This window comes from Strigops habroptila, chromosome 10 (genome assembly GCF_004027225.2).
Source record: "Strigops habroptila isolate Jane chromosome 10, bStrHab1.2.pri, whole genome shotgun sequence".
Lineage (NCBI taxonomy): Eukaryota > Metazoa > Chordata > Aves > Psittaciformes > Psittacidae > Strigops > Strigops habroptila.
The window spans coordinates 23,088,818-23,115,711 of NC_046359.1; the positions used below are offsets into that span (position 1 = coordinate 23,088,818).

The window sequence follows — 26,894 nt, forward strand, 5'->3', positions numbered from 1 at the left end:
GAAATCCCTTCTCATCGCTTGATTCGCCATGTTTTTAAAAAGGGGAAGCTTTTAGAAGTTCTAAGAAAGCGAAATGTCCAATTGCTGGTTATTTCTTCTTAATCTTTTGCTGTTTCTCAAGAATCAAATCAGATCAAAATAGTGTGTTATACTGGAGGTACCTCAGCTCAGTCACAGACTAAGCACCAGCTTTCAGCTGGTAAGGAAAGCATCAGGAAGCATAACTTTTATTTTACAGTAATTTATTTTGCATTTGATAATAATATATTATACAGTTTACACAGTGAGTTGTAGAAGCATACATGAAATAGCTGCATAAGCACTAAATAGCACTGGGACTAAAAGGCTTTTAATAGAATTACTAAATATGAGCTTTTGAATCAATCGAGTAATTAGAAAAATAAAATCCCAATATACATTTTGGGAAACTTGAGTAGGTGAAACCGGAAAATATTTAGCTACTTGAAATTTGAGAATCTGATCTTAGCTTTCTGTTCTCTAGTCAATCGAGGAACCAGTACCTGCAGAGTGTGATTTATTTCACTTCAGGCACTTATTTTACAATGGGTTGAGTCACTCCCTGCATTTATCTGTATTTTTGCATGGACTCTGAAGGAAGCATAGACTTTTAGCTAGATTAAAGGCCTAAATTTTACATGGTTAAAGTTAGGTAAGATAGATCATGTGCTTATGAAGATTTTAGATATATATGATTGCAGCCTTCTTTGCACTTTATAGCAAGGTCATGCAATATAGCTTGTATCGGAAATACAAGGCAACAGCAGGTAAACAACTGTTTTCATCTGGTTTTGTAAGAGAGAGCATTCTCTCTTCCAAGCCATTGAGATGGAAAAGGTTATATTAAACTGAGTGTGGAAAGCCAGAGCTTACACATCTTGTCCTATGAAAGTAAAGGCTACAACATAAAATCTTGGACGACGTTAAAAGTGATGACAGTTTTTCTGTTAAATACTTTTTGGCACTCTGGCCCATCTTTACAAACATATCATGTAAGTGTAAATTATTACTATTTTTTTGAAACAAACCAATTATAGGTGCCAGACAATGATCTCACCATGGTCAGTTTATGGCTGCTTAAAATCATTGCTACAAAATACATTGCTGTGCACCAGTACATACAGCTGTGTGGAGAGGTTCCCACTGGGGAAATGAGCTTCCTGTCTTGCTGTTCAAAATGCTCACATGAAGGGCATTAGGCCCGTTAAATACCTTTGTGAAACTTCAAAAAAGCTTGTCAGGTAATCAATTTATTGGGTTTAGCTCTTCATCCACAAAATGAACACAGTTGGTAAAAACAAACTGCATAGAAATACAGCAAATACTCATTAAAATGCCTGTGTGGGAAATCTGACATGTCTATTCTTCATCATACATTTCATGCTAGTTAACTGTAGTTTTAAGCAGTTACCCAAGGAACTTGATTTTGAATTGTCTGCACTTGCAGAGAGGTAACATGCCAGGAAACATAAGCAAACAAACAGCAGTTATCTTCATCCATCTAACTTTACACTCTTCTTCAAGAGTGACTGTGAAAAGATACCTAAGGGTGAACGATAACAGGGTAGGCATGTGTTGCTCCTTTCTCCCTAATATTTTCCCAGCCTCTAAAAAGTGATTTCCTGAGCCTAGTCTGGCTTGTCTGCGTGCTCAATGTATCTTAAATATTTGTTAAGGTTTGGTTGCCACGGACTTCATTTAGTGACTTAACTCACCTATATCCTAACAATTTTGAAAATCTCTGCCATGTCCCTCTTTGCTTAGTCCTAGCGTAATCAGACATGCGTTTTGTAGAAGTTGTTACATATTTATAAGGCATAAAACAATTATTCATCATAGTAAAACAATTGTTCTAGCTGTCTGTTTCTGAATTTTTTCCAGTACTGAATTATTCTTTTGGAAATGAAGGTCAAGAACAGAACATACTAGTCGTGGATGGACAAACAAAGGCTTTATGTCGTATTTTATGTAGGCTTTGTTATTGATTTGTATACTTTATGTAGTATACTCTAGTATGTGATTCTCTGTTATTTTCCTAATTAATTACATATTGATTTGCCTTTTAAACAGCTGCCCAGTACTGAGCTAATGTTTTCATGCAGCTGCAGTGCTAAAGAGATGCTCTTGAATAAAAATGGTCGCATTGGAGCCTACCATTTTTTGTGGAGCCAGGATTGTGTTTCCGCTTGTGCATTGCTTGGCATTTTATTTAAAGTCCTTCTTGGTGAGGGTCTTCTCAAAATATCTTAGAGATCCAAGCTGATTTCATCAAGCAGCTTATGTATATCCTCACGCTGGTTAAACCTTCCAAAAGCCCCCAACAGGTTTGTAAAGCAGAAATATTTTTTTACAGATGCCTGGCTGACTCTCCACACACACATTTGTCCAGGTATCTCTAATCCTTCTGTTCGTTATATAGTCTCTCCTTACTTACCTTCCATATGATACGCTTACAAGCCAGTAGTTTCACTCACCTCCTGACACCAATTTTAAACGTTGGCATCATTTTTGTTGCTCTCTTGTCTTCAGGCACTGACATAGTTTTAAATGAGGACTTAGACACTGCTTTTAGTGTCTCAGCTATCTCATCCCAAAACTGATTTTAAACTTTTTTTCTAGATACTCTTTGGTCTGTTAACTTTTTAACATCCGACCTCTTAGCATATAACCTCTTTTTCAGATTTTTAATTTGAGAAAGATTCTCTCCTGTAATTCTCTCCCTTTCCCAAAAAGGGTCTCTGTGAATTTTACTATATTCTTCTGCAATAAATGCTAATGCAGTGAACTCATAGAGCTTCTCTAAAATGGCTTTTATATCAGGCTGTCATTTTGGTCCTGTGGACTCTCAAAATTTTTGTTCCTGCTGTATAAGAAGAAGGATTTAGCATTGATTTTGGCTCTCTTGGTTAGTTGCTCCTGAAACAGTTTTTGGACTCCATAATGAAATTTTTCGGGATATTTCATTATTATTAGTATGATTTACTATCCAGACTCCTTGATACTTTCTGTATTCTGTTTTAATACAACTTCAGTTATTTGAAGAACACTGTTTCATTTTTAATAGCTTTTAACAATGTTCTTTATCATTTGTCAACTTTCTAAGTCAGTTCTTGAAACAAAAATTTTTGAGTCATCATCCAAAAAGAGATACTTTGGAATGATTGCTATTAATTCCACTGTTACAAAGATTATAGCTATTTATGTTGCAAACTATATAACTAGTTAAACTGGATACCTTATTCATTAGGCTGCCAGTGTAGATCTGATTAATCAGATTAAAGAATTGCTTGTAAATTGTAATCTATTGGCAATTAGCTTTTGCTGATTTGCTAGAAAATACTTTTTTCCTGCTGTAGAGTAGATCTTACTTTAGGGTTCTGTTTTATCTGTCTAAAGAATGTCTATTTCTCTTTGTTTTCTTTCTTTCTTCTATTTCATTCAACTACCTAAGACACGATTCAAGGGTGGACAGAAAATACCAAAAGCGAATGATGTGGTGATTAGTGACTTCTCTTCATATTGTTATGAAAAAATGCCTGATCATAGAACCTACAGCAACAGTTCCTAAATTTCACTCTGATTTCAACTCCTGAAATTCTCTGATGTGAACTGCCAAATCTGTCCTTGAAATCAGAACAAATACAGGGCATAGAAGTGAAATGTCTGGAAGACACTCTAACAGGAGCTAACACAGTCATTAAAAATGCTTAAAACCAACCTACAATTCTACTTTAGATTCAGATTTAAAATACAACTTTAACTTTGATTTGGTTCAGATTGGAAAATCATTAAAACAATATCATTTTTCTGCTATGTTTCAAGGTTTATATTACTGTACTTATGTGTCTTAAGGCATTTTACATATACGTGGCAGAAATGGAAATTAGAGACCTATTTTAGCATTGCTTTGATCTGGAAGAACTGCACCTATATGCTTCAGAAAGCTGTTACAAAAATCTGTCTAGAATAAGGAGCAGATTAATCGTTTCTGCTTGAATCAATTTATGTTTAGGATGCTGAAAATGAGTTCCAATTTTGTAAAAATTTAACTGTCCCTTGGTTTACCCATGGCTTTCAAAAGCTGTGGTTGTGTCAGTGTTCCGGCTGCCTTGGTGCTGTGGTTTTCTTGTTACATTTCAAGTTTTCTTGCTGCCTTCTTTACTTCCCCCTACTCCCGCTGAATAGAGAAACGTGTTATTTTTCATCTGAAGTCACATTTGTGTTAGTGACCAGTGTTTAGTGACTTTAGTTGGCTACCCCAAGCTGACTGTAAGTATTTTTGCTAGCAGCTGACATTGGACAAGGGAAGAAGTACCTGAAGCAGAGAATTTCTGTATTACTTCCCTGTTCTCATAAAAAATTTTGTCAGGGAAGGAACAAACCCTGGGATACATCATTAGCTATTGGCTTCCAACTAGACTTTCTGCTGCTCATCACAACCTTCTGGGCCTATCTGTCCAGCCAGTTTTCAGTCTACCTCACTGCTTATGAGCTTCTTTATGAAGATCTGATGAGAAACAGTGCTGAAAGCCTGACTGAAGTCCAGGTGGGCAATGTCCGTCTCTCTCCCCAAATCTACCAAGCCAGTCATTTCATCATAGAGGTTATAAGTTGATTAAACATGACTTCCCCTTGGTGAATCTCTACTGACTTCTCCCTCCATGCGTTAGGAAATGTCTTCAAGGATGATTTGTTCCCTATCATTTCCGAGGAATGAGGTGAAGTTAACCTGGATCCTCCTTCTTCTCGGAGATAGGAGTGATATTTGCTTTCTGTTGTCCTCAGGAACCTCTGTTGATCACCATGACCTTTCAAAGATAACTGAGTTTTTGACAGGCAGCCTCTATTCTGTACCTTGTTCTTGTGGCTAGTAAGAAGGTTTTAATCAAAGTATTGGCTGTTATTTCTGTGATGGTAATTGTATCATACGTACTAAGAAGAACTAACAAAGCAAGAGGAAAGTCAGACTGGGGCGCAGTGTTGCCTCCAAACTGAGGGATGTAATGTAGGGAGCATAATTTCAATCTGTGACCTATCATCACAATGAATATACTATCTTTGCAATTTTAACCTATAATATGAAGCCTGCTGTAAAATTAAGGAATAGTATGATGAATTTAAGCTTATGTACATGGCCATTATATAGGTTCGGTGATGATCCATACTCTGTGCCATGATTTACGATATGTTTTCATGTGATACCTTTTGTTTTCACAGGGAGCTTGAATATTAGCCATGTTGCTCTTTGTGCCACTTAGAGGTATCTCTTGTAGTGTATATGTAAATGTTGGTGGGCTGTTGACTAAAGAGAATATCCATCGACATAGAGTTGTAAGGCCAGTTTCTTTAAATCTCTGTAAACATGTCCAATTGTGAATAAAATAATTCTCATCTCTGTATATTCTTCTGTTTTCCCCCCTTTGTGTACTACAAGCTAGTGGTAATGCCAGTTAGTGAGAGATGGACCCCTGTGGTCATGTACCTGGAGTGGCTAGAAAGAGGGTGTTTGATTACCCTTCGGGACTTTTTGATATTTAGTGACTTCGTTTTGCAGAATCTGTGTCCAATTAGTCATAGAATTTTAACTGAAAACAGACCTCTGTATAAGCAGAGAATGGATTTAAAACTTATTAGTATTTGTAAAATTGTTATTCCGATGAGCTTAAACTGAGTAAGATGTTTCAATTTAGAATGGTATTGGAAAGGTACTACTAAAGTATTTTGGTCCACTAAATGGTTCTTTTTGTTCTGCGACTGCTCCTAGGTCTAGGCCTTCTTCTGCACATACCATACTCCCATTTGTCATTGTAACAGTTTTCGAGAATGTACTTTTCTGCAAGCTTGAAAAATGTTCTGTATAGCAGTGTACTAAAGATTAAAATAGCATTTTTTGGTGTGTTTTTATTTCCTTTACAGTATAGACCTTCAAAAGAACAACCCAATACACAAATTAACTGAAGAGGAACTTCTGGCTTTTACTTCAGTAAGTAACTTATCCTGACTTCTTAGTAAACGTGTTATCACTTAATCTGTAAGTGAAGTATCGAGCAGTAACCTGTTAATCACATTAATCATGAAACTGTAAACATTTTTTTTCTTTTAGTACTCAGTCATTTCATTAATTTTTTCTTATTTCAAGAAATAAAAGTGATGCTGCAGTTCAGTCCAGCCATCATCATGTGGGATAAGCTTGGCATTTAAAAACTTCATTTCACCTGAAAACAAAACATTTTTTGTTTTAATTTGTATTAACTATATGAATTATAATGTAATATTCAACTATGCATTTTTACAGCAAACTCTTCCTAGCACACTAATGTTGAAAGTGCCCTTCTTTGAACAGTTTTTAAGTGGAGTTTGAAAGGAATTTCAGCATTGTTCTGTCAGATTTATCCAGTCCATGTATCAGATGTTCTGTTTAGACATGTTTATTCACAGTTCAGTGGCTGATTTGCTATAGAACAATTCTGTAACTTCCAAAGATGCCTTGAAAATATTAACTTGGTATTTTTTCAGCATGGTGGGGTTTTTTTTGTTTGTGTTTTGTGATTTTTTTATTTTATTCCCTCCCCCCCCCCCCCCCCCCCCCCGGTTGTTTTTTGGTGGTGTGGTTTTTTGGGGTGTTTTTGTTTTTTTTTTTTCTTTCTCTCAAGACAAAGCACAATTTGCTTGCTTTTTTGGTCTTTTCTGCTTTTGTGTGTTTTCAACAGTGCTTTATATGGGGCGTGGAGGAGGAAAGGCCATTGGTTATATTGCCATTTTTGCTTACTTTCCACAATGTTAGATGTCAGCTTTGGTGCAGTAAAGGGGGCTTGCTCTCCTACCCAAGTCTTGTGGCCTGAGACCCTTTTGCTGTAAGAGTGCCATCTGAAAAAGTAAATTCTTGTTAAAACTTTGCAGACAAGATCTCAGTAAAAATCCCTTTGATTTCAATTGAGCGAGAATTTTTTCAGAAAAAACTTACAGAAAGAATAAATATGTACAAAGTAAGGAAATGCACACATAGAGGAGGCTGTAGGAATGAAAAAAGAGCCAAATAGTGCAAGCTTTTTTAAAAAATGGAGAAATTATTGCAGTATAAATTATTACAGTGTGTAATATTTAAAAAAAGTTAATGCAAATGTGTGAAATTTCAAGACATGAATATAATTTTGTTAAAATAAACTCTGCCATTTTTTTTGTTAATATATTTTAAATTGAGAGGTTTGTGTGAAAACTCAGAATTTGCTTCCCATATTTTATTTCCTGTCAAACTTCCTGGACCTTTTCTGTTACTCCCTGCTTCAGTATTCCCACTACCCATTATTGTTTGCATAACTCTTGGGTGGAACAGCAGCCATTATATACCTGAATCTTGAAATAACTTCTTCATATATCCTATCCTTTTAATATTAAATGGAGTGATATTGTAATAACAGTACATCTTTAACAAGATTGGCCTTACTCCTGTAATGGTGCACTTTTCAGAATAATGAAACTAGGAGTGGGGTTTAGCTGGTTTAACACTTCAGTTTTCAAACATTTAAACATTCTTCAGGTTTTACAGCAGAGGAGAAAAAGTCAACGTAGCACATATACTAGGCAAGAAAGATAATCAGCTTTACTGTCATCTTTTATCTGACATTGCTTGACAGATCATATTACCTGTTATCTGAGAGGTAAGAAATCTGTTGGGTGAATTCTTTGTAATGATGAGGAAATTAAACTGCATTTTTCTGCCATCTAGTGGCTGGTTCCCCAGGTTCACAGGACAGCTGATGAACTTGCTGCTTAAATGTTTATTGCAGTGACTGTGGGGATTTTTGTTGGGTTGTTTTGGGTTTTGTTTTGGGTTTTTTTGTTTTGTTTTAGGTGGGATTTTTTTGTTACAGAACTTCTAAGTCAGTTACAACTTGCTTCACCCTTGTAAGATCATCAGCCACTATCAGGATAGATCTCCAGAGAAACAAACACAGCTGGACGATATGTGTAGGCTTCCCTATCAGTTTGTGCTCTGAATATCAACAAAGGCTGTATAGCAATAAATGAGCAGTAATGTAGATCTCACTAGTAGTACAGATTTCAGACAGCAGTGACTTGAAGAAGTAGCTGGTAGCCTAAAAATTAGAGGAAATAATAAATTTCAATATCAGAATAGTGTTTTTTTTAACCTTTTGCTTAATGTTTCCAAGTTAACTGGATGTAGGGGCACAATCTTAGCGTTATTGTCTCTTTTGATCTTGACCTGTGTTTCCAAGATACAAATACGAAGTGTAACATTGCCATCCCAAATCTTTCCTGGAAACTGAAGGCAGGAATCAGATATTAGCTTATTTAAGTTCTTTTCAATAAAGGTGGCTTTTGTGGAGTTTGCACCTGAACCTAAAATTGTGCATAGTCACTGTAGAATTTAATGATAAAATCTCTGAGTTCTTTTGCATCTTAGCTCTGAGTCCTCAAGGAAAGCAAATCCATTGCTGTGCTCCCTGGCAGTAGGGATATTCTGTGTAGATGTTAACACAGCCTTGGTTCTTACGGTGTGTGCTAGCTGAGTATGCAAGTGGCACCGCAAATGTTATCACTTGTATTTGAGGTATTTACCAAACTTTGGTACTACCTAGTGAAACAGGCAAATGAGCACTATATCAATGCTGCTCTTGTAATTTGTTTAGCATCATTTAAACTGCTGGGTGTGCGTGTGTGTGTGAGCAGGCATCTTCTCAGCCTACATGTGGATTCCTAAATCTGCAGGCTGGTTAGATGGTTGTCATGCATTCATTTCTTATCTGCTGAAATTTATGTTTCCTGAAGAAAGGAAAGAGTTTCAAGGTATCTTAGGAAACTTGAGAAATTGTAAGGCATTTTTAATAGATCAACGAATCTCCAAGAGATCCTCTTGTTCTGGACATTGCAAAACAAATGCACGTGACCTGCAATTTCTCTTGAGCAGTGGGAGTTAAGGTCCAGGTAGTATGAAAGGGAAAGGATGATCAAAGTGAAATCAAGTAGATGATGTGGGCCTGCTTCGTACTAGGTGCAGTTTGGCAAACAGCCTTTCTAAACACTCTTTTATATCTGTAGAAGTTGAAAATTACTAGATCTCTAAGATGTATATATGTCTTTAAAGCTACATAGCTTACAGTCTACAAATAGCACTATTATGTCACTATTAGTCACTGCTTGGTGACTGCAGTCAAATACAAAAGGATTGCTGCTTTTCATTTACAGAAGTCACATTGGAATAGTTGCCATTGTCCTAAAAGTACTAACTTTTGTAAATAAGAATTACTTTTAGTATTGCTGTTGGGGTGTATTAAATCCTGTGTGCTTGGGTATGTAATCTGAATGGCTGGGATAGCTCCTCTTGGTACAATAATTTGGACTTCAGTGCTTGAGGAGTTCTAGTCAAATCTGTTCATCTATCATCAGCATAATATTTCAATTTTTAAGCTGTTAATCTATAGCTGAAATTAGATACATTTAATTATTTTTTTCCTGCTTATAGTTAAATTGTTGCTTTTTGATCTTTAAATGAGAAGTAATGTATGTGCACTTAAGAATAAACACAAGATTTTATTTTAAGGGAAATTAAATATACTTTTTCTCATGCATAATGTTTTAAGGAAACAGTTATACTGTTTTTAATTCTATTACGGTAAGCACTTGGACTTCTAAGAAAACTAAGATCTTATTTAGCAATTAAATATCGCACAAGCTGCTTTAGAGGCCCAGTTATGCATATGATATTCAGCAAACTTGCTGCTTCAGCTAACTGAATATTGCATTTAAAAGCCATTTTTCAGAGAGGAAAGGAAGGTAAACCAGTAGTGAAAGCCAGTGCTGTTAGAATTACTGGTTTCTTCCTTATAAACTTCTTCCCTGGAGCTTTCTGTATAGGAAGTATACAGTGCAAGAAACCAAAGAACTAACTCAGTATTGTTTTAACATTCAGGTTTTGCAGCTCAGTTTACTCCCAGCTCCCCAAGTTAGTTTTGCAATGCCTAAATATGCTTCCTTATCCCATCTTTAATTTCAGTGGATTGTTTCAATGTAAAAATAGAAATGTGAAATCTGCTTTGTATTAGGTTTTATATTAGGCATCAGTTTTTCCCTAGAGGTTCACAAGTACATCACACTGATCTCTGTATGTCAGTGATCAAATATCTTTTTAGAAAAAAAAACCCAACCCAAACCCCACCTTTTCATAAATGAGCAAAAGTGAGGTCTTAACATCACTTCTATTAAATATTTGCTGTTTGCATTATTTTGAATAGGTAATGCAGTTAAGACAATATACCAAAGAGAAGATTTAAATGAGCACCAGTGTTATATAAATGTACATGATATTTCAGTATACTTTTAAATAGAATTTTTAAGAAAATACATTTAAAGCTTTATAAAAGATGTCCATCGTGTGAAAATAAACTTTAACACAGGGAACTAAAAAGTAATTCTGAAATATAAGAGTTCCATGAACACATGAAAGCTGTGTGTAAGAACTGGTAAATCTTCTTTTATGTTTTAAGACTATGCAGTTCTTGCAGAGAAATAGGGGAAGGATTGAATACTGGCTGGTGTTGCACTTTTCTCTTACAAAAGAGAAATAAAAAAACCCAAACCCTCAGCCCACTCAGTAATACAAGTTCTTACAGCTTTACAGAAAGCTTATACCGTAGTTTATAGTTTACATACTGGGGAGGCATTTCAGTGTTTATAGTCTGATATGACACTCTCAACAGAATATCCATGATTACAGAGCTGCAGCTAGTCCTTAACATTGCCCCTTTAATCTGTCCTACTCCTCGCTTTGTCCAGGAGAAATGGGCTTTGTGGTAAATGTGATGAGTACTTAGCCCATTGTGGGAGAATGATTTTTTTGCCTTACTAGTCTGATATGATCAAGAGACTTAGAGTGGTAGCAACAATATTAACCTATAGAGAACTAAGGACTAAAAAGTAACCAGAAACTGTGGAAAAGAAGCCTCTTGCTTTGTGCTTCCCACACCTTAGTTCCATATTTATATTATTTGGAATCCATAGAAGATGAAAAGGAAAAGAAAAGGGACTGTGGAAAATTTAGTTGCATTGATTTGCTATACTCCTGAGAGTTCTATCATTTATGAAGAGTAGAGCAGTTGGTTTCTTTATTGAGTGGTGAAAAACAGGAAAAGGAAGCTCTAGCAGCTCTTCTGTCTTTCAACACTTTGAACAGGTGAGGGGAAAAAAGGAGGGGAAAAAAGTGTAATAGCTTTTATTTTGCTCAGAGTACAAAACTTAAAAGTTATTCACCATCTTCTAACAAAAATACCTTATCATTCTGAAATTGTTCTAGTAATGCTATGAGAGATACCAAGGTGTGACTTGGAGAATGTGGAAGGAGTCTGTCAAAATCCAAGGAATACTGTGCATTCCAAAAATGGACCAGATGAGAATGCATCATGTCTTTTGTTTTTCCACTGTGTTGTGCTACTCATTCCATAAGAGACTGGTTTTGTTAAGGAATTTCAGAATGGTTGGACAGGGGTTTTTTTGGTGGGTTCTGCCCACCCCCCCGAGGTGGGCATTTATTGAGTGTAGAATGGAAACTGTCTCTGTATGGTACCCTTTGAAAATCACAGCAGAGAATTATAGTACACATTTTATTGAGAGTGTGTGTGTATTGCATATATGAATACTTCTGCTTTTCACTGTAAAAAGGGGGCTTTGGGAGGAGGGAGCGGAAGGTGGAAATGGGAATGCTTTGTTTTTCTCATCTTTTGTATGGCATTTATGATATTAATGTGGAACTAGGGAGCAATCAAATCGCAGCATATGATATTTTTTAATGTTAAGCCTTCCTATCAAAATCTCTATAAAACTAACATGCCAATTTGATTTCTAAAGAGAAGCTGTTTATATAGCTTAAATAAAAGCAGTGCATTTTTCTCTGCTGAGAAAATGGCTGCAGTTTTCTTTGTTTTATAACCAGCAAGGGTATTGAAAGGCTCATTAAGGGTGCCATGTGTCTCTACTGCTGTAACTTTCGTGGCTTTATAAAAAGTCTCTTTCACTTCTTTTCAAAGCTGTGTTGCCCATTTTGAATAGCCTCTGTTGGTTACAAGATTATAACACTGCAAAGACTTTCAGCAAAGCCCTGCTAGTACTAGTAAGACTTTTTTTTTTTTTTTTTTTTTTTTTAGTAAATGAATTCAAAGCTGTTCTATTCTTCCCCCCTCCCCTTTCTCTTTTTTTTTTTTCCTTCTGAGCACTTTTATTCAACAGTCTGAATCATTTTCCAGGAATGTTAGGATCTAAACACTTGCTAATTTAAGGCACGTATGCTTTCTGGCCCATCACACGTTACTGGGAAATCGGATTGAGCATAGCAAAAGAGAAGCTGCCTCTTTCTGCTGGAGTATCATGTGCAAAGACTCAACTAGATTTCTTGGAAGCTTATTCAGAAAGTGTCTGGTACTTATGTTTACAAAGTATTGTGGATAGGAAATTAACCCAGTGTTGTCAGGTTTTTTTGCTGCTGTTGTAGGCATTTAGGTATATTAGGGTGAAGTAAGTGGGAGCTGTAGTACATGTGTTTCAGGATGGGGGGGAAGCTTGCATTCCATTCCAAAACTGGGATTAAGTAACAGTCTGTTTGAAGTTGTTTTATTTTACAAAATATCAGATTTCAACATAATTGACACTTTTATCACTTTCAACTTTGTTCTCCTTTGTGGTCTACATTCTTCTCTGAGTCCATGGGACCCACAGGTCTGCTTGCATCATACCTTACAGGAGATGATTCCTGATTTATTGTGTGCCATTCTAAGCAGGAAGAAATTTCAAATAGCCTTTACTTTCTAGAATAGTCTGCTCTTTTGTATAATCTGTACAGAATTACTAAAGTGACAGATTTTAATGGGCTCATTGAAACCGCAATGGTAAGAGAACATGAAAAATGTGTTTAAATATTGATAGATTATTTGCTTGTCTAAGGGTTTGGGAAGTTAAGCAGGCAAATTTGATGACAGTTAGTAACATTTTTTCCCACAGCAGCCTTTCTTCTCCCCCTCCTCCTTCCTCTTTATCTATCAGCAGTTCACTTATTTTTTTCTATCAACCTCTCTGACAGCCAGTTGACATGTTGCAGGCTTCCCTTACCCCTCTTATGTACTTCACCAGTTACAACTATTAGAATTTACTTCAGCAAGAAGATGAAATGAATCCCCTTATTCAACAAAACGATGTCTGACGTGTCATCTGAAGGAAATAAGACATTGTCTACTACTCAGTTTGGTTGGTTTTGTTGTTTGGTTTTTTTTTAAGAATAGTATTGCGGTCAATTCTAGCTATTCTTCTATTCTAGCTGCTTTGGGAAAAATGAGATGAATTTGATAATAAATCTGTGTTACCCTGCTTCTGCTTGAATTTCTTTTTCTATTCCTCCCAGATTAGGGGTGAAATAATTAAATATCTCCAGTGATTTTCCTGAAGTTTTAGGTAGCCAAGCTACTGGAAGGGATTTCTAATTGGTGGGGTTTTGGTTTTTTTCCCCTCTTCTGGGGATTTACTGATTTTCAATTTAAGATTTTTGCAGAAAAAATGTGTGATCAATTTCTAAGTCTATAGAGCAGAGGCTTTTGAAAGGAAATGTAGAAAGGAAAGATTTAAAAAAATTTCTTAAACACTTAGAGCTTAGTTTCAGCAAAATACCCATTTACATGCTTAACTTTTCTCATTTGAGTAAACCCCCTTGTGTTCAGCAGTGATCTTGGGTATGTGCTTGCACAGTGTGCTGCCCTAGTAGAAGTAGTTAGTTGGCTTTAGTGTGTTCTGGAAAAGCATGATGCCATCTCTGTCATCATCTCTGGCATGATTCCGGCTCTGATTCTGATCTTTCTACAGTATTTCCTTTCGTGCCTTTTATTAAAAGTGGTGAACATAAATAGTAAAGTGCTGGTGACCAGAAATTAAGATGTTGAGATTAATTTGTGAAACATTTAAATACATCTACATGAATGTTGTATGCGTGTTTGTTTTACTTGTATTTACGGAATGCTTGAATTCTAGTACTGATCATGTACCAAACAGTACATTGTAACTAAAGGGGGGGATAAAAAGATGCATTCTACTCAGCTTTTTTTCTGCCACAAATACGTTTTTACTGAGAACTTACATACTGACAAGCAAAGGATTATTTTAAATAACTATTTGTAACATGAAATACGCAAGAAAATTTCATAAGGTAATTTGCATGAAGTGTTTGTGACCTTTATAAAAACTCATTTCCAGTTCTGCAAATACATGAGCAGGAAAGGTTCATATTCTGTTTGTGAAGGTTAGCTCATTGCATCAGGAAATCATCAGAAACCAGGCCAGCTCATTTAGTGGACTGTTCATGCAACATCTACCATAAATGAGTCTTATGATTACTGTGAGAAAATTCAGACTTTTTTTTCTGTGTATAATTTATATGCTTAGCATATATGATAATATGGTATGGCATAAATACTTTTGACATGTTTGGATTGGCTGCATTAATCATGACAAGTAGACCTTTTAGTTATGAAGACTATTCAAATAAATGCCAATAAAATGTTTCAATTTGCAAAAATGTTTTAAAAATGCTTATAGTATTTATTATTTTTATATCTGTGAAGCTGAGATTTGAGGCCTTTTCTGGACTAAGAATTGTGACACTAGATATAAATTGGTGTAATTTGACATACTTGATTTTACTGCCTTGTCTATATTATCCTTAAGCATGTCTTGCATTAATTAAATTGGAGCATGGGCTCTTTTCCTTGAAAGACTTCGTCTTGTATCAGCTAGATTTTTTTCTTCAGTAGATTTTTCAGAATATGTTGGCCAACACATTCTACGACTTCTATTTAGTCTAGACAAAAGATGAGCAAGTAACTTTTATAGATTGCTATAAATAGACTCTGAAAGACTTCCTGCGCTGCAAAATGAGATGTTTGATTTTAAAATTACAGCACTCGGAGAGGAAAGGCATATGTATTTGACTCCCCAGAATTACTACCGTACCTGGTTTGTTTTTTATCATGGCTAAAACTGAGTATATTTTCTTTGCTTTTCTTTGCTTTTCAGATTAATATATGTGAGTGAATAACGGAAGGAAATACGCTTAGAAAGTATTTTTATTTTATTTTTAACATTTTGCATGGTTTGAAGCTGCTTAATAGCTTAGTAGTAAGATTCAGAAAGCAACTAGGTCATTTAGCTGCTGGAATAAGGCCGTATTTCTCATCCTACATTTTATTGCATAAGAACTGCAGTGTGTGTACTTGTGTGTGTATTTTGTATCTTTCCCTTATCTATAGTAGGCAAACATTTATTTATGTGTGTTGAATCTGTAACAGAGCTGGGAAAATGTGAAGCTTGGAGATGCATGACTAAAAAAATTGTCTCTTTTTCATCTAAGGAAAATGTCTTGTAGACAGACTAGATATAAGGAAGAAATTACTTACAGTGAGGGTGGTGAGACTGGAACATGTTTCCCAGAGAGGTGATAGATGCCCCATCTCTGGAAACATTCAAGGTCAGGCTGGATGGGGCTCTGAGCAACCTGATCTGGTTGAAGATGTCCCTGCTTATTGCAGGAGGGTTGGACTAGATGGCCTTTAAAGGTCCCTTCCAACTCAAACTATTCTGTCATTCTTCATCCAATTTTCACAGCTATTTCAATAACTGCTGTTGTTTATGTGCATAATACAACTGGACAGGTGCTAGACTGTTGCGTTTGAATCTTAATCCATTACAGCTCATGTTTTTAACTTCTTTCAAGTCTAAGCACATCCCAGATGTTGCTTTTGGTCTCTAGTAAATATATTCAGAGTATAGCTTCTGTCTACACAACTCTATGAGATTTAGGAATGTTACTCACTGTTGCTCACCAAGACAGGATTTTCTTTCATTCTCCCCAGCGTTCTCTCACTCAATTTTTCAGTATTAGTAACTTGTGCCTATGTCAGCTTCCCTTTTTGTTTACTCATCCATGCCATATTCCCCACAGCCCTCATTTGTCAGCTCTTGCCTCCTGTTTATCTGACTTACACTCTTGCTCTTATCTTCCCTAATTCCTTTCTTTCTCACGTATTTCTAGCACTATTTTTATTTCTTTCCTTCCTTGCTTTTGGTTGCTGCTTAAGGAGTTAGTCTTCTTTCAAGACCATTGTGTCTTCAGTCTCTGAAAGGAAGGTGCCTGCAGCTTTGTTTTGCTCCTGGAAGCTAAATTTTTGACCATAAGGTTTAAAAGCAGGATGCTGGTGACCTCCAGCACCTTGATCCTTTGGCATGTAGTGGGAACAGCAGCACTTTAAAGAGACAGAATACTTCTGCTGGTGAAGTCAGGAACTGGTAGAAATCAGAAATCGGATATTTTTTTAAATGGACATTGAGACTTGTTGATATGCTCTTTCCTGGAAAACTGCTGAGACCATCCTAAACCTCTCACTGAAATTGTCATCTCCAGACTTTGACCCTAGCTGCGCTTAGCCCACCAAACAGTAATTGGGGCATGCCACTTGCATTCAGCATGTTACACTTGTGAACACCAAGTGTTGCAGTATGTAGACTGATGAAGAGTGGAGACTGTTGTAGGCAGAATTCCTGTGGTGGATGCTGGCATTCAAGAAAACCAGGTAGGACATGCTCCCTGTACAGTCTTATCTGGCATCGTGTGGATTTTCCTCTGCTCTGCCTCACCATTCTCCTACAAACAGCTGTTCGTAGAAACTTAGGGTTGTGAAGATGTTTTATAGAAATTCTATAATTTGTTATGACATAGCTTAATAGTAAAGTCAGTGGCAGCCTTACTATAAATCACTGGTTTAAGCATGTAATTCTTCCTGAATTTTTTTGGCTGTTCCTGCTGCAGAAAAAAATACAATAACTGATTTTGGCTGGTTAACATCATTATAGGATGTGTTACAAAGGGCATTTTTATAATCTAAAAGCTGTATGCAACTGTGACATTATTCTTGTTGTGGCATTGACTACTCTTAAAGTTTTGAACTTATGAAAACATTTGGATTGTTTCTTTTCAAGAAGATAATCTTATGCATTTGCTGAGGATGTGAAGGGAGCTTTTAAGGCTCCCTTGTTTTGTATAATTTTTATAGCTGTGTTCCAAATCTGTCCAAGAACCAGTGTTTTTGATACCCCATGTTCTCTTCCTGCCAAAGATACTCAGTTAAGGTATTTTCAGAATAATTCTTGTAAATGGATATTTGTGCTGAAGTTGCTATTGCAAGACTAAATATACAAGTTTCTGTTAGACTAGGAATCTATGCTGCATCAGATAGCAGCAGTGTATAAAGCAGTATTCTTCTAGAGGATGTTGATGGACCAAATAAACAGGAAGCATCACTGGCAGTCTATAGAAGAAACATAGTGGTGGAAAAGACATAGCAGTGGGTTCATGAATGTGTCTAGGCAGGCAGAACAGATAAATCCCACCACCCTGGGTAGTTGCGTAAAGATGCAGGATCTGGTAGGCCTAAAGGATTTTTCCAGTGGTCCGGAGTGCTGCAAACATTGAGTTTGCCCTGAACAGATCAAACAAGCAAAGAAGCAGAAAAAAAAAGAAATGGACGCCCTGATGTGTAGTCTTACCTAGATTTTGCTGAATAAGTAGTGCTAGTATAAAAATAATGAGTTAACCAACCTAAAGAAAGCATTGACAAATCTGTAGCTGCAGGCAGCAGTACCAGAAATGGAGAGATGAAAAGTAATAATTGTCTCCCTGAGGAATAAATTTGTATCAGCAGAGGATAAGTTAACCTATAGCACTGTCTGTTCCAAAATGCTCCTTCTCAGAGGAGAGGCAAGGCTGAGGGTGGAGCAAGCAGGGCAGAGGTTTTAAAAGCCTACTGTGGTAGTTTCCAATGGAATACCTAGTAGGGGGTAGGACATGTTTCTTCTCACACATGGCCAATCTGAATGGAACAAGTTAGAAAATATTCTCCATTGGCACCGGTTTTCTATCACCCTTTTCTCAGTCATTTGCTTTGTTTGCTTTGAAGCTAAACAGATTGCAAGTCTTCAGACAGCATGTGCCTTTGCATATAGTCCTGCCTATAGTTAAAACATGATATCTAGCCACTCTCAAACCAAATTCACTGTTTTACTAACTGTGCAGAGAGCAATTTCTTTAATGTGCTTTTCTGCTATGCAGGATATTATCAAAAGAGCACATGATGTGTTCAGAACCTTGGCATAGATGGTAAAATTCCTGAGGCTGAGCAGTTAAAATGAGAAATTCAATGTTTAATACCTAGGGAAATCCTTATCGTTGATACCAAAGAGTTGAAGTCTGGTCTTTTGAATCCAAAAACCTGATTTATTGCTATTGAGATTGGGCCTTAGGAAATAAATGCAGTACTGTGATGTGGTGTGGAAGTCTGTACTTGTGCTGTTTCAGGAGCAAGTCCAAACCACAGACCTGAAAAAGACAATGCTACTACAGTCAAATCTGGCTGAAGTTGTTTTCAGCATAACACAGAATAAGTGATATCTTTGGCACAACAGAGCGAGTGTCAGTAGTGCGGCTGGACTCCATTCTAAGTGAAAATAGGAGCCATATCTTATGTGATTTACCCTTCGTTAGTCATTGTAAGCAGATTCCTTTAAATAAAACAGTATCTTCTTTCTTCATGACATTTCCTTTTCTTCTTTAGTTTCTTCTTTCTCCTAAAAAAAAAATAAAATTGAGAACCTCCAAGGAAAACTAGCTTCCAAACTTAAATAGTCTCTCAAAATGAAAAGAAAAACCAAAATACAACCTAAAAAGCAGCTTAAGTAACGGCATGAAAAATTCTTCTTCTTCTTAACTCTTACAAGAGGATACAATATGGATACCACTTAGTATCATCACAGAGCATTAAGCTCTTAGAAACTTGCTAAATATCTGATTAACGACATTAACTGATGCCTGTTAATGTGGAAGAAAATGAATATAATTTTGGACATCCAGGATCGATCTGCAGTTTGGATGTATAAGTAGAACTGAACAAATAATTTGACACTCAGTACCTTTGTACTATTATTAGAAAGTAGAAAATGGGGGAAAAAAGCATTAAAACATTTTCCCAGCAGAACCTGATTTGACTTTTCCAATGAGTCTAAAATGACTTTGAATTGTGATTTTTGTTCCTGCCATAGGTCTCTGAAAGTTATATGCCTGCATGCATGCAAGTTAAATAACAGACTGCATTATGCAGAATCAAAGAATCATGTTTGTAGCTCTCTGTGTCTCCCTGCTTTTTATTTTTGTTCCATACAAGCTAATGTAAGCTTGCTTTTCTGTGTTTCTGTAATGTTTAAATCCATACCAAGCTTTCCTTGAGTCTTTTTTTCCTTCTGAAAATTCTTCAGTAAGCGTAAATCTCTGCTTTTTTTTTACACAGCTTTTTCTGTGAAACATATGAGGCTTCCCTTGCAAGGGAATGTTTCTCTAGTGCTCAGTTTCTTCGACCTTTTTTTCTGCAAAGTGTGTAATGTAGGACACACTGTGCCGCCATTTCAGTTTTATCTGCAGAACTACATTCACAGCTAGCTGGAAAGACAAGACAATCATCATATGCCTGTGTTTCTTCTACTGCTGACTAGAGATCAGATTCTAGATCTAGATCTAGAGAGCAGTATACTGATGTCCACATCAAATGACCTCCCTTAATTTAATTTTCTTAATATGGACAATTTTTGCATGTTTTGGAGTTGCAATGTTATGGAGTGAGGCAGGAGATTTTCCAAGAAAAGCCATAGAAACATCGTATTTAAAAGCAAGCTCAGGAAGTTTTTGATGTATATTCAAAAGATGTAAAAACTGTAGCAGGGATGAAGAAGAAACAGATAATGGACTCAGCTTTGGACATGAACATTTTTCTAACAATTGATTAAGCATTTCCCTGTACAGTACTAAAAAGTGTACTTGGGGAGAGGGAGAGTCGTTTTCATTATTATTCTTTCTGTGTGTGAGGAATAGAAGCAGAAAGAAGGAGAAAGAAAGGTGCAGCGTTTTACAGAACATGTTTATGGTTGTAAGTGAAAGGAGCAGATGTAGACCTTTCGTATGTTTCTTTTTGCTCCCTGTCCTTCAAAAATAATACAAAATTCACTGCAGAGGAGCGCTGGCCTAGGGGTGACTTCATGTTTCAAAAGACACAGTCATGGAGAATGGAAATGCAAGTTGGATGTTCTTCTAGCTAATGATACTTAGAAGAACCAAGACCCAGAGATAAGCCTCTTTTTACCTGAATATTGCCCATGTTGCCTTTGCTGGAGAAAACAAGATGAACAAATAAGGCGTGAAATCTGAATTTACTTTCTTTTGAAAGTTGCAAATGCGTTTATTTTGAGGAAAAAAAACAAACCAAAAAACAACCACTCATTATTTTGTTTTCAGTATCTTTTCCGATATCTTCAGTGAAAAGAGATAATGTGTAGTCCTTATAATGCAAATTGTTCTTGACTTTAGTTGGCTGGCTTTTATAGTGCCATCTACAGAAATATGATTAATTGTCTTTAGAGGAAATAAAGAAGAGTTGTAGACAATGGAGTGATTTTTTAAAGAGACAGTTCTTTTTAGAGATAGTTCACTTTAGTAAGGGGACTACTGATTCATATTCCCTTACATCTGTTGCTAGCATACCAGCTAGTCTAATACTGAAAGTGATTAGATCTGTGCAAACACTTAAATGTTTCTCAGCTTGGTCTTTGCCTTGAGTTAAAAACCATAGCAGGATGTGAGGTACAGCTTAGGTATTTTTCATTTTGAAATCTGTGAGAAAAATCTATGGAGAAAGTCTTGTTTAGAGCATATCTTTTCCACCACCCAGGTGAAACAGTCATTCCAGAGGTGTCTGCAGCCCCATTACAAATTCAAGGGAATCAAGGGAGATTTGAGACTGGAAGATACAAGAAAATCGAGAACCTCTGTAGAGGATTCATTGGCAAGAAGCAGCTCAGTTGGGCATCTAACCAGTATGCATAAGCTAGGAACCTAGTTTCCTTCATAAAGTCAATGGGAGAGTAAGAGGCTTTCTCATGGAGGCCCTAAGGCTGATGCTTGTTCACAATGGTCTTTTTAGGGACCCTTCCTGCCATTGCTAATTGTGTAAAAAGACCCAGTGGGACTAACTTCCAGACTTTTCTGCCTGATTTTTTTATTCCTTGAAGTCCTAGGTACTCCAGAAATGGCAGAATAGCGAGCACAATTTCTAAGCTGACCTAGCATAAGTAATTGCCCAGAAGCTGTTCTTTGCAAGGCAGGTATCAGAAGGAGTTAAGAATTATTGTTTAAAGCCAGTGCCATGGAGTGAAATATGTTTAGGGTGATGAACAGGATGGAACATGAGGATTCCTTTGGGTGGATGTTATCAAGAGCTACCCGTTTGGTACAGAATACTATTTGAGTGGGGTTAAAAAAAAGCTGTGGAAAATAGAGTGATGGTGAAATGACGTTAGCCTTCTTGTATACACTAATGGAATATTTTGTAAGTCTTGCGAGATGAAAATTTATTCCAGCCTTCCCTTCTAAGTTTTAAATGGATTAAGCCAGCTACTGAGTAACTGATATTGTTTTTAATGTACCTTCAGATGTGATAAATTTCAGGTATGGTAAATTCCAGAGAGAGTCAGTTACTTGCAAACTGAGATTAAATGAGATATTTAAGAATGTTAAAGTGCTTTTAGGTAAGTGCAATGTAATAGCTGCTATATTGAGTCCAGCATAGTGTAAATGATCAACTGTTTAAGAGGTTTTTAACATCTTTGCATACATTTTGCTTTTGTAAAGTGTGCATAGACAAAAAGGAAACTTGTGACAACTCTTTTCCAGCTTCAGATGAAGGAAAAAGGAACTGTCCATTGTGTGTATGTACATACGTTTAATTTAAAAACTCTCAGAATTAGTATTTTATTTCAAATGCATTCAATTATACAAACCACTGAAATTATATATGTGAAAGTCTCTCATTCAAACAATTTAAAGTATATAAAAATGAAAAAAAAAAATCTGATAGTGTCTTCTTGTTTTAGCAGTCAAATTCAACAAAAGGTACTTCGTATTTACAATGATGTAATGTTACAACTTGAGTGCCGAGGCTACCAGACAAGACTAGACAAAGCAAATTTTAAAAATACCATTCTAATTAAACTAGCCCCTCGCTGCGGATCACTGATCGTGCTTTGGCCTTGCTCTTGACTTTTTAACACCAAGAGATATTTCTAATGGCTGAGGCTAAGAGCTTTAATCCCAGCTCTGCTCATGATCAGCTAACACCTGTTGCGGTGAAAAGCTATTTTAGTTGTACAGTCCCAGGATTAGTTTTATGACCAAAATAAACCCTTGTCATACAGTTGAGTAAATAGCTTTAGACTTTGGAAAAAATATGCTGAATGTGTGGTCTAAGTCTACTGAAATACATATGGAGTATTAAAGCAGTACTGGAAAACGGCGCTGTGCACATACTGATGGCTCAGCCAGGTCAGGAAAGTAAATCTTCTCTTTCACTTTAATACTTTCAGGATTTCTGCATGCCTCTCTGGTTTACCTGACAGACCCAATTCATTTAAAAAGAAGGTAGCTTTTGAATCAGGATAATTTGAAAATACCTTGGAAAAATAATCACAAGTGGTCATACGATTGACTATGAAATGTACTATCTTGATGTAACAACTAATGAAAATCAGTGAAAGGTCTAATAAAAGAAAATACGGAACTTCTGCTAATGCATGTCATACAGGATCAAGCATTGCATAATTTTTTGTTTTCTTGTTACAGTGCAAAGGTCTTGGCTTAATACTCTAAAGGTGCCATGTAGAATTTATTTTAGATACTGTTAGGCAGGAAAATATTTAAGACCCAACCAAGTAATAACACATTTTCCCCAAACAACACTGAAAAAGAAACACTAACACAGGACTTGAAATAATGCCTGAAATATAATTCATTTGAAGTGTATAATACAAGTTGTGGTGTTTGCAAAGAAAATGTAAATTACCATTGTCTTGATAGTTTTGCCCTAAGAATCTTTGATCAAATAGTAGTCTGTAACTCCAAACGCTTTGCATATTGCTGGGTTAAAAAAAAAAAATTAAATTACAGTTGTCAAAGCCATGTGGAAAAAGATGTGGTCAGTTGCTAGCTAAAATTGCTGTCTCCTTATAGGTAAAAAACCCAGAAATTTTAAAATCGATTGCTTTTGTATTCGTGTATATACACTTCTAAATTGCAGGATAAGTCGGTAATATTTTAATTTTCCAGTTCAGGTCACCCTTAGAGTGACTTTAAGTGTAGGATAGATTTCAGTGTTCAGTGAAAGTGTGAAATTAAACAGATGGGTCAAGCCATATACAGCACAGGTTTTGGTAGTTGTTAAAACCTATCAAAAGGGCCTTTGATGTTTCTTTGACATCTGAATAATTCTTTTGATCTTGAGGTGGAGAGATGTACATGGAATAGAATAAACACTAATGCAAGCATTCCCTCTGTTTAGATTTTTAAGATCTGCTAACCACTGAATATATCCACTGTCATAAAATGTATGGAAGCCTTGCATTCTCAAACTATGAAAATACTATTTTCCTTGTTTGTATCCCTTATCTCGTTAGTGTTGATGTCTAAGGAAATAATTATGCCATTTATCAAGTTGTAACAAGAAGCATCTAAAGTGAAATCCTAATCTAATTTTTTTCTGTTTGGGCCTTAGAAAATATGAAGCTGTCATAGCTGGTAAAATGTGATTGGAGAATATAGAGCCTTACATCTTCTAATTGCTTGTGCTTAAAGCATTCCTACCTAATATTTCTAGAGATTAACAGTTTGTTCATCTGAAGATTTGCTTGCTTGAACAGATGTCCAAAATTCATTTTTTCAGATAAGTAGGTCTTATCCATCTATTGACAAATTATTAAAACATGCAATCGTATCAGATATTTCCTGTTGATAATACTTCGGAAGGTGAGGAATTTATAGGTGCTCAAATTATTACCCCAGTTAATGGTGTAAATTCCAAAGTTATTTTTTGGGAATGTTGTCTGCAGTGCCACTGGTTATAGATGACAGAAGTTGTGATGAGAAGATGGTTTAAAATAATTTGTTTCAGCATCTTATTTGTTTGTTCCCAAGTTAGTCACTGTTGTTTGTTCAGAACTATCATGTAGTCATGTTTTATGTAAATCAAGGATTGTACTGCAGAATCTGTTAGTATAACTTCTCGTATACAAGCTATGAAGTCAATAGGCTTGAATTAGGTGTATTATGTTTTGTTGCCCCCTTTTCCAGTTGACTGTCCAAGAGGAGTTTTTGGGTTTTTTATGTCAGGTTATGTTTGAATTTTGAACCTAAAGTCAAGCCATCATGCTTTAAGGCAATACTCCTAGAGGAATATAAATTATATTTTTGTGTAAATTTATATAAATATATAGTAATGGGAATAGTTTTAATCTGAACTTCAGGTTATTCAATTTCAGTAAGTGGATTATGGTTTATAAACAGACCAGAGGAGCTTCTCTGTGGAAAAAAACCCCATAACCTCCTCAAGATCATAGTGTTTAGTCTTTGTCTGGGTTGAATTAGATGGGGATTTACAGATACACATTTTAGTTTAAGGGTTTAATTTGATCACAATTATATAATATTACATACAGAGATTTTAGGAACAGTAATTATATATCATTATATAAAAAATACAAATTATATGTAATAATAGAGAGGTTTCGTGTATAATACCAACAAAACCTCTCATGGGAAATAAAAAGAGGAAAATCTTGGGGTAGCACTGAACTGAGGACAGTGGTGGAAAAAAGACAAAAACCTGTTTATGCCAAACTTTATTCAACATTCTGTAGTTCTAACTGCATTTTTAAGTCTATTGGCAATTTCATCTCTGAGGATACAGAGCGTGTGTACTGTGATCATACTGTTAGAATGAAATACTAACTTTTAATATAAATACGGATAAAAGGAAATAGCAGTTCCTTTAGGTGGTTGCTAAGAACTTTTTTACATAAAAATATCTATATTCACCAGAAGAACAGCGTTCTGTGCTTAAAAACAATCCTTTGACCTATATATTTAAATCAGCTTAAACATCAAATACTACTTTTCCAGTTAAATATGTATCTTACCTTTTACCTATTTACTAAAAAGTAATGTATTTTATTGCGTACTTATTGTATTCTGAAGTTTTGAGTATGTGCATAGGTACTATATTTTCCTTTTAATTTCTGGTCACTGAAGGATTAATAAACTGTTGAGTGTTGTGATAAGACCGAAATCACTACCAGGAGGAATTTAAGGTCTGCGAAACCTCAGTGTTATGTGTTCACTGATAATGATATATATAATCAGATCTTCTTTTGAGTCTTACTTATTTTTAATATTTTGGGATGGGCATGTACAGCAAAACTGGAATATGTGCTGGATTTGAACAGAGAAGCTACTTGCTCTGTTTCAGCAAATTTTTACATGTTCAACCATCAGAAAAGCAAAAAGTGGTCATACTGACTGGCTTGTTTTGTCACCAAGCCCTGGTTCTACTGCTTAATTGTAACTAAAAATCTAGTATTCTTATCCTCTTGATATTTATGCTTTTCAATACAACATAAAAAGATGCATTGGTATTGGAAACCGCGTAGTCACACTTGTACTTTACCTTAGCTTATAGCATTCTAACAGAATTACTGTTTAAAGTTACAAGTCACATTTCAACCAGAAGCTGCCAATACTCTTGGATATCTGTGTGCAAGCTCAATCAATAGAAGCGTTAATATTCTAAGGACATTTCTCTCAACTTGTGTTCTTTTCGCTTCTCTCTGGACTTTGGCTTGCCTTAATCTTTCTTAGGCAATTGGAAGTAGTTTTGTAAAGTTCATCTATCTACTTCCCAGGGCAAAGTTTCCTGGGCAATTAATATTTTTGGTTCAGCAATGGACTGATGTGCAAACTCTTGGGAATTCCACAACTGGTTGCAATTAAAAGTGCTTAAAGTTTTCAAGTCCACATTCAAATGATAGCTCCATCATAGCAATCATAGGAGCTTCCTAGGCTACTTATAGTTTATCAGTTAGCAAGGTACAAGAATAAAAGAATGGACTTATTTAAAGTATAGATTCATAATAAGAACAACTCAGAAAGTATTCAAATTATTTAGAACTGTATTTAACAAGGATCATCTTTACCTCTTTCAGCTTGTGTAGTGTGTCTAATAAACCCATGTAAGCTCTTCCTGACTGTGATGTCAGAAAATTCCTGTAGCAACTCCTACTTTTTTAAATAGCAGATGCAGCAATGCAGAAGAGCTGCTCTGAACAACCTATACCATGTCATGGCTGACTGATACAGTCTTATTTATCTGCCCTTTAGAAGACTTTGGTTTGCTTTGGGTTGTTGGTTACTCATCTTACAGTATCAACACTCCTATGTGTGTCCCAGCTTTCCCAGGGTTCTTTGGTCTTTTCTGTTTTATCTTGAATATATTGTATTCTTGCGTTTTAAGCTTCATGCTGCTTTCTCTGTGTGTGGTTTCCTTAAAACCAAACATTGTAACTTCATAAATAATATATAGATATGTTTGTATGTATATGTACAAAATATCAGTATGTACAAATGGCACAAGCTTCCTTCAAGATTTTTGCTAGCTTGTTCTGAAATTTGTATAGACATTGCAATTTGAGCAACTGTTCTTCCACTGTTTATCTAACAAAAAATTATTAGAGTGATCAAGGAGTGCATCACGCTTTGGTTAAATTCTAAATAATGACAAGGCTGAATCACTCATTAATGGCATCTGAGAGTTCACCTGGGTTTGGTAGAACTCGTGGCTGGGTTTGATCTGGGTGTCTTAGTGATGTGCACCTATCTCACATTTCAGGTATTATTTGCCATTTTGTTC

The 26,894-nt window shown here is 35.9% G+C and overlaps 1 protein-coding gene across 4 annotated transcripts in view; it reads left to right on the forward strand.

The window, feature by feature from the left end:
- TTC27 (tetratricopeptide repeat domain 27) overlaps positions 1-26,894 on the forward strand; it is a 119,453-nt gene that overhangs the window by 33,121 nt on the left and 59,438 nt on the right. For all 4 annotated transcript variants that reach the window (XR_003993566.1, XR_003993567.1, XM_030499973.1 and 1 more), the window contains exon 9: positions 5,935-6,001. Coding sequence is in view for 2 of the 4 variants with exons in the window: in XM_030499973.1 (XP_030355833.1) it covers positions 5,935-6,001 (67 nt within the window). In the remaining 2 variants the exon portion in view is untranslated. The remainder of the gene's footprint in view (positions 1-5,934; positions 6,002-26,894) is intronic.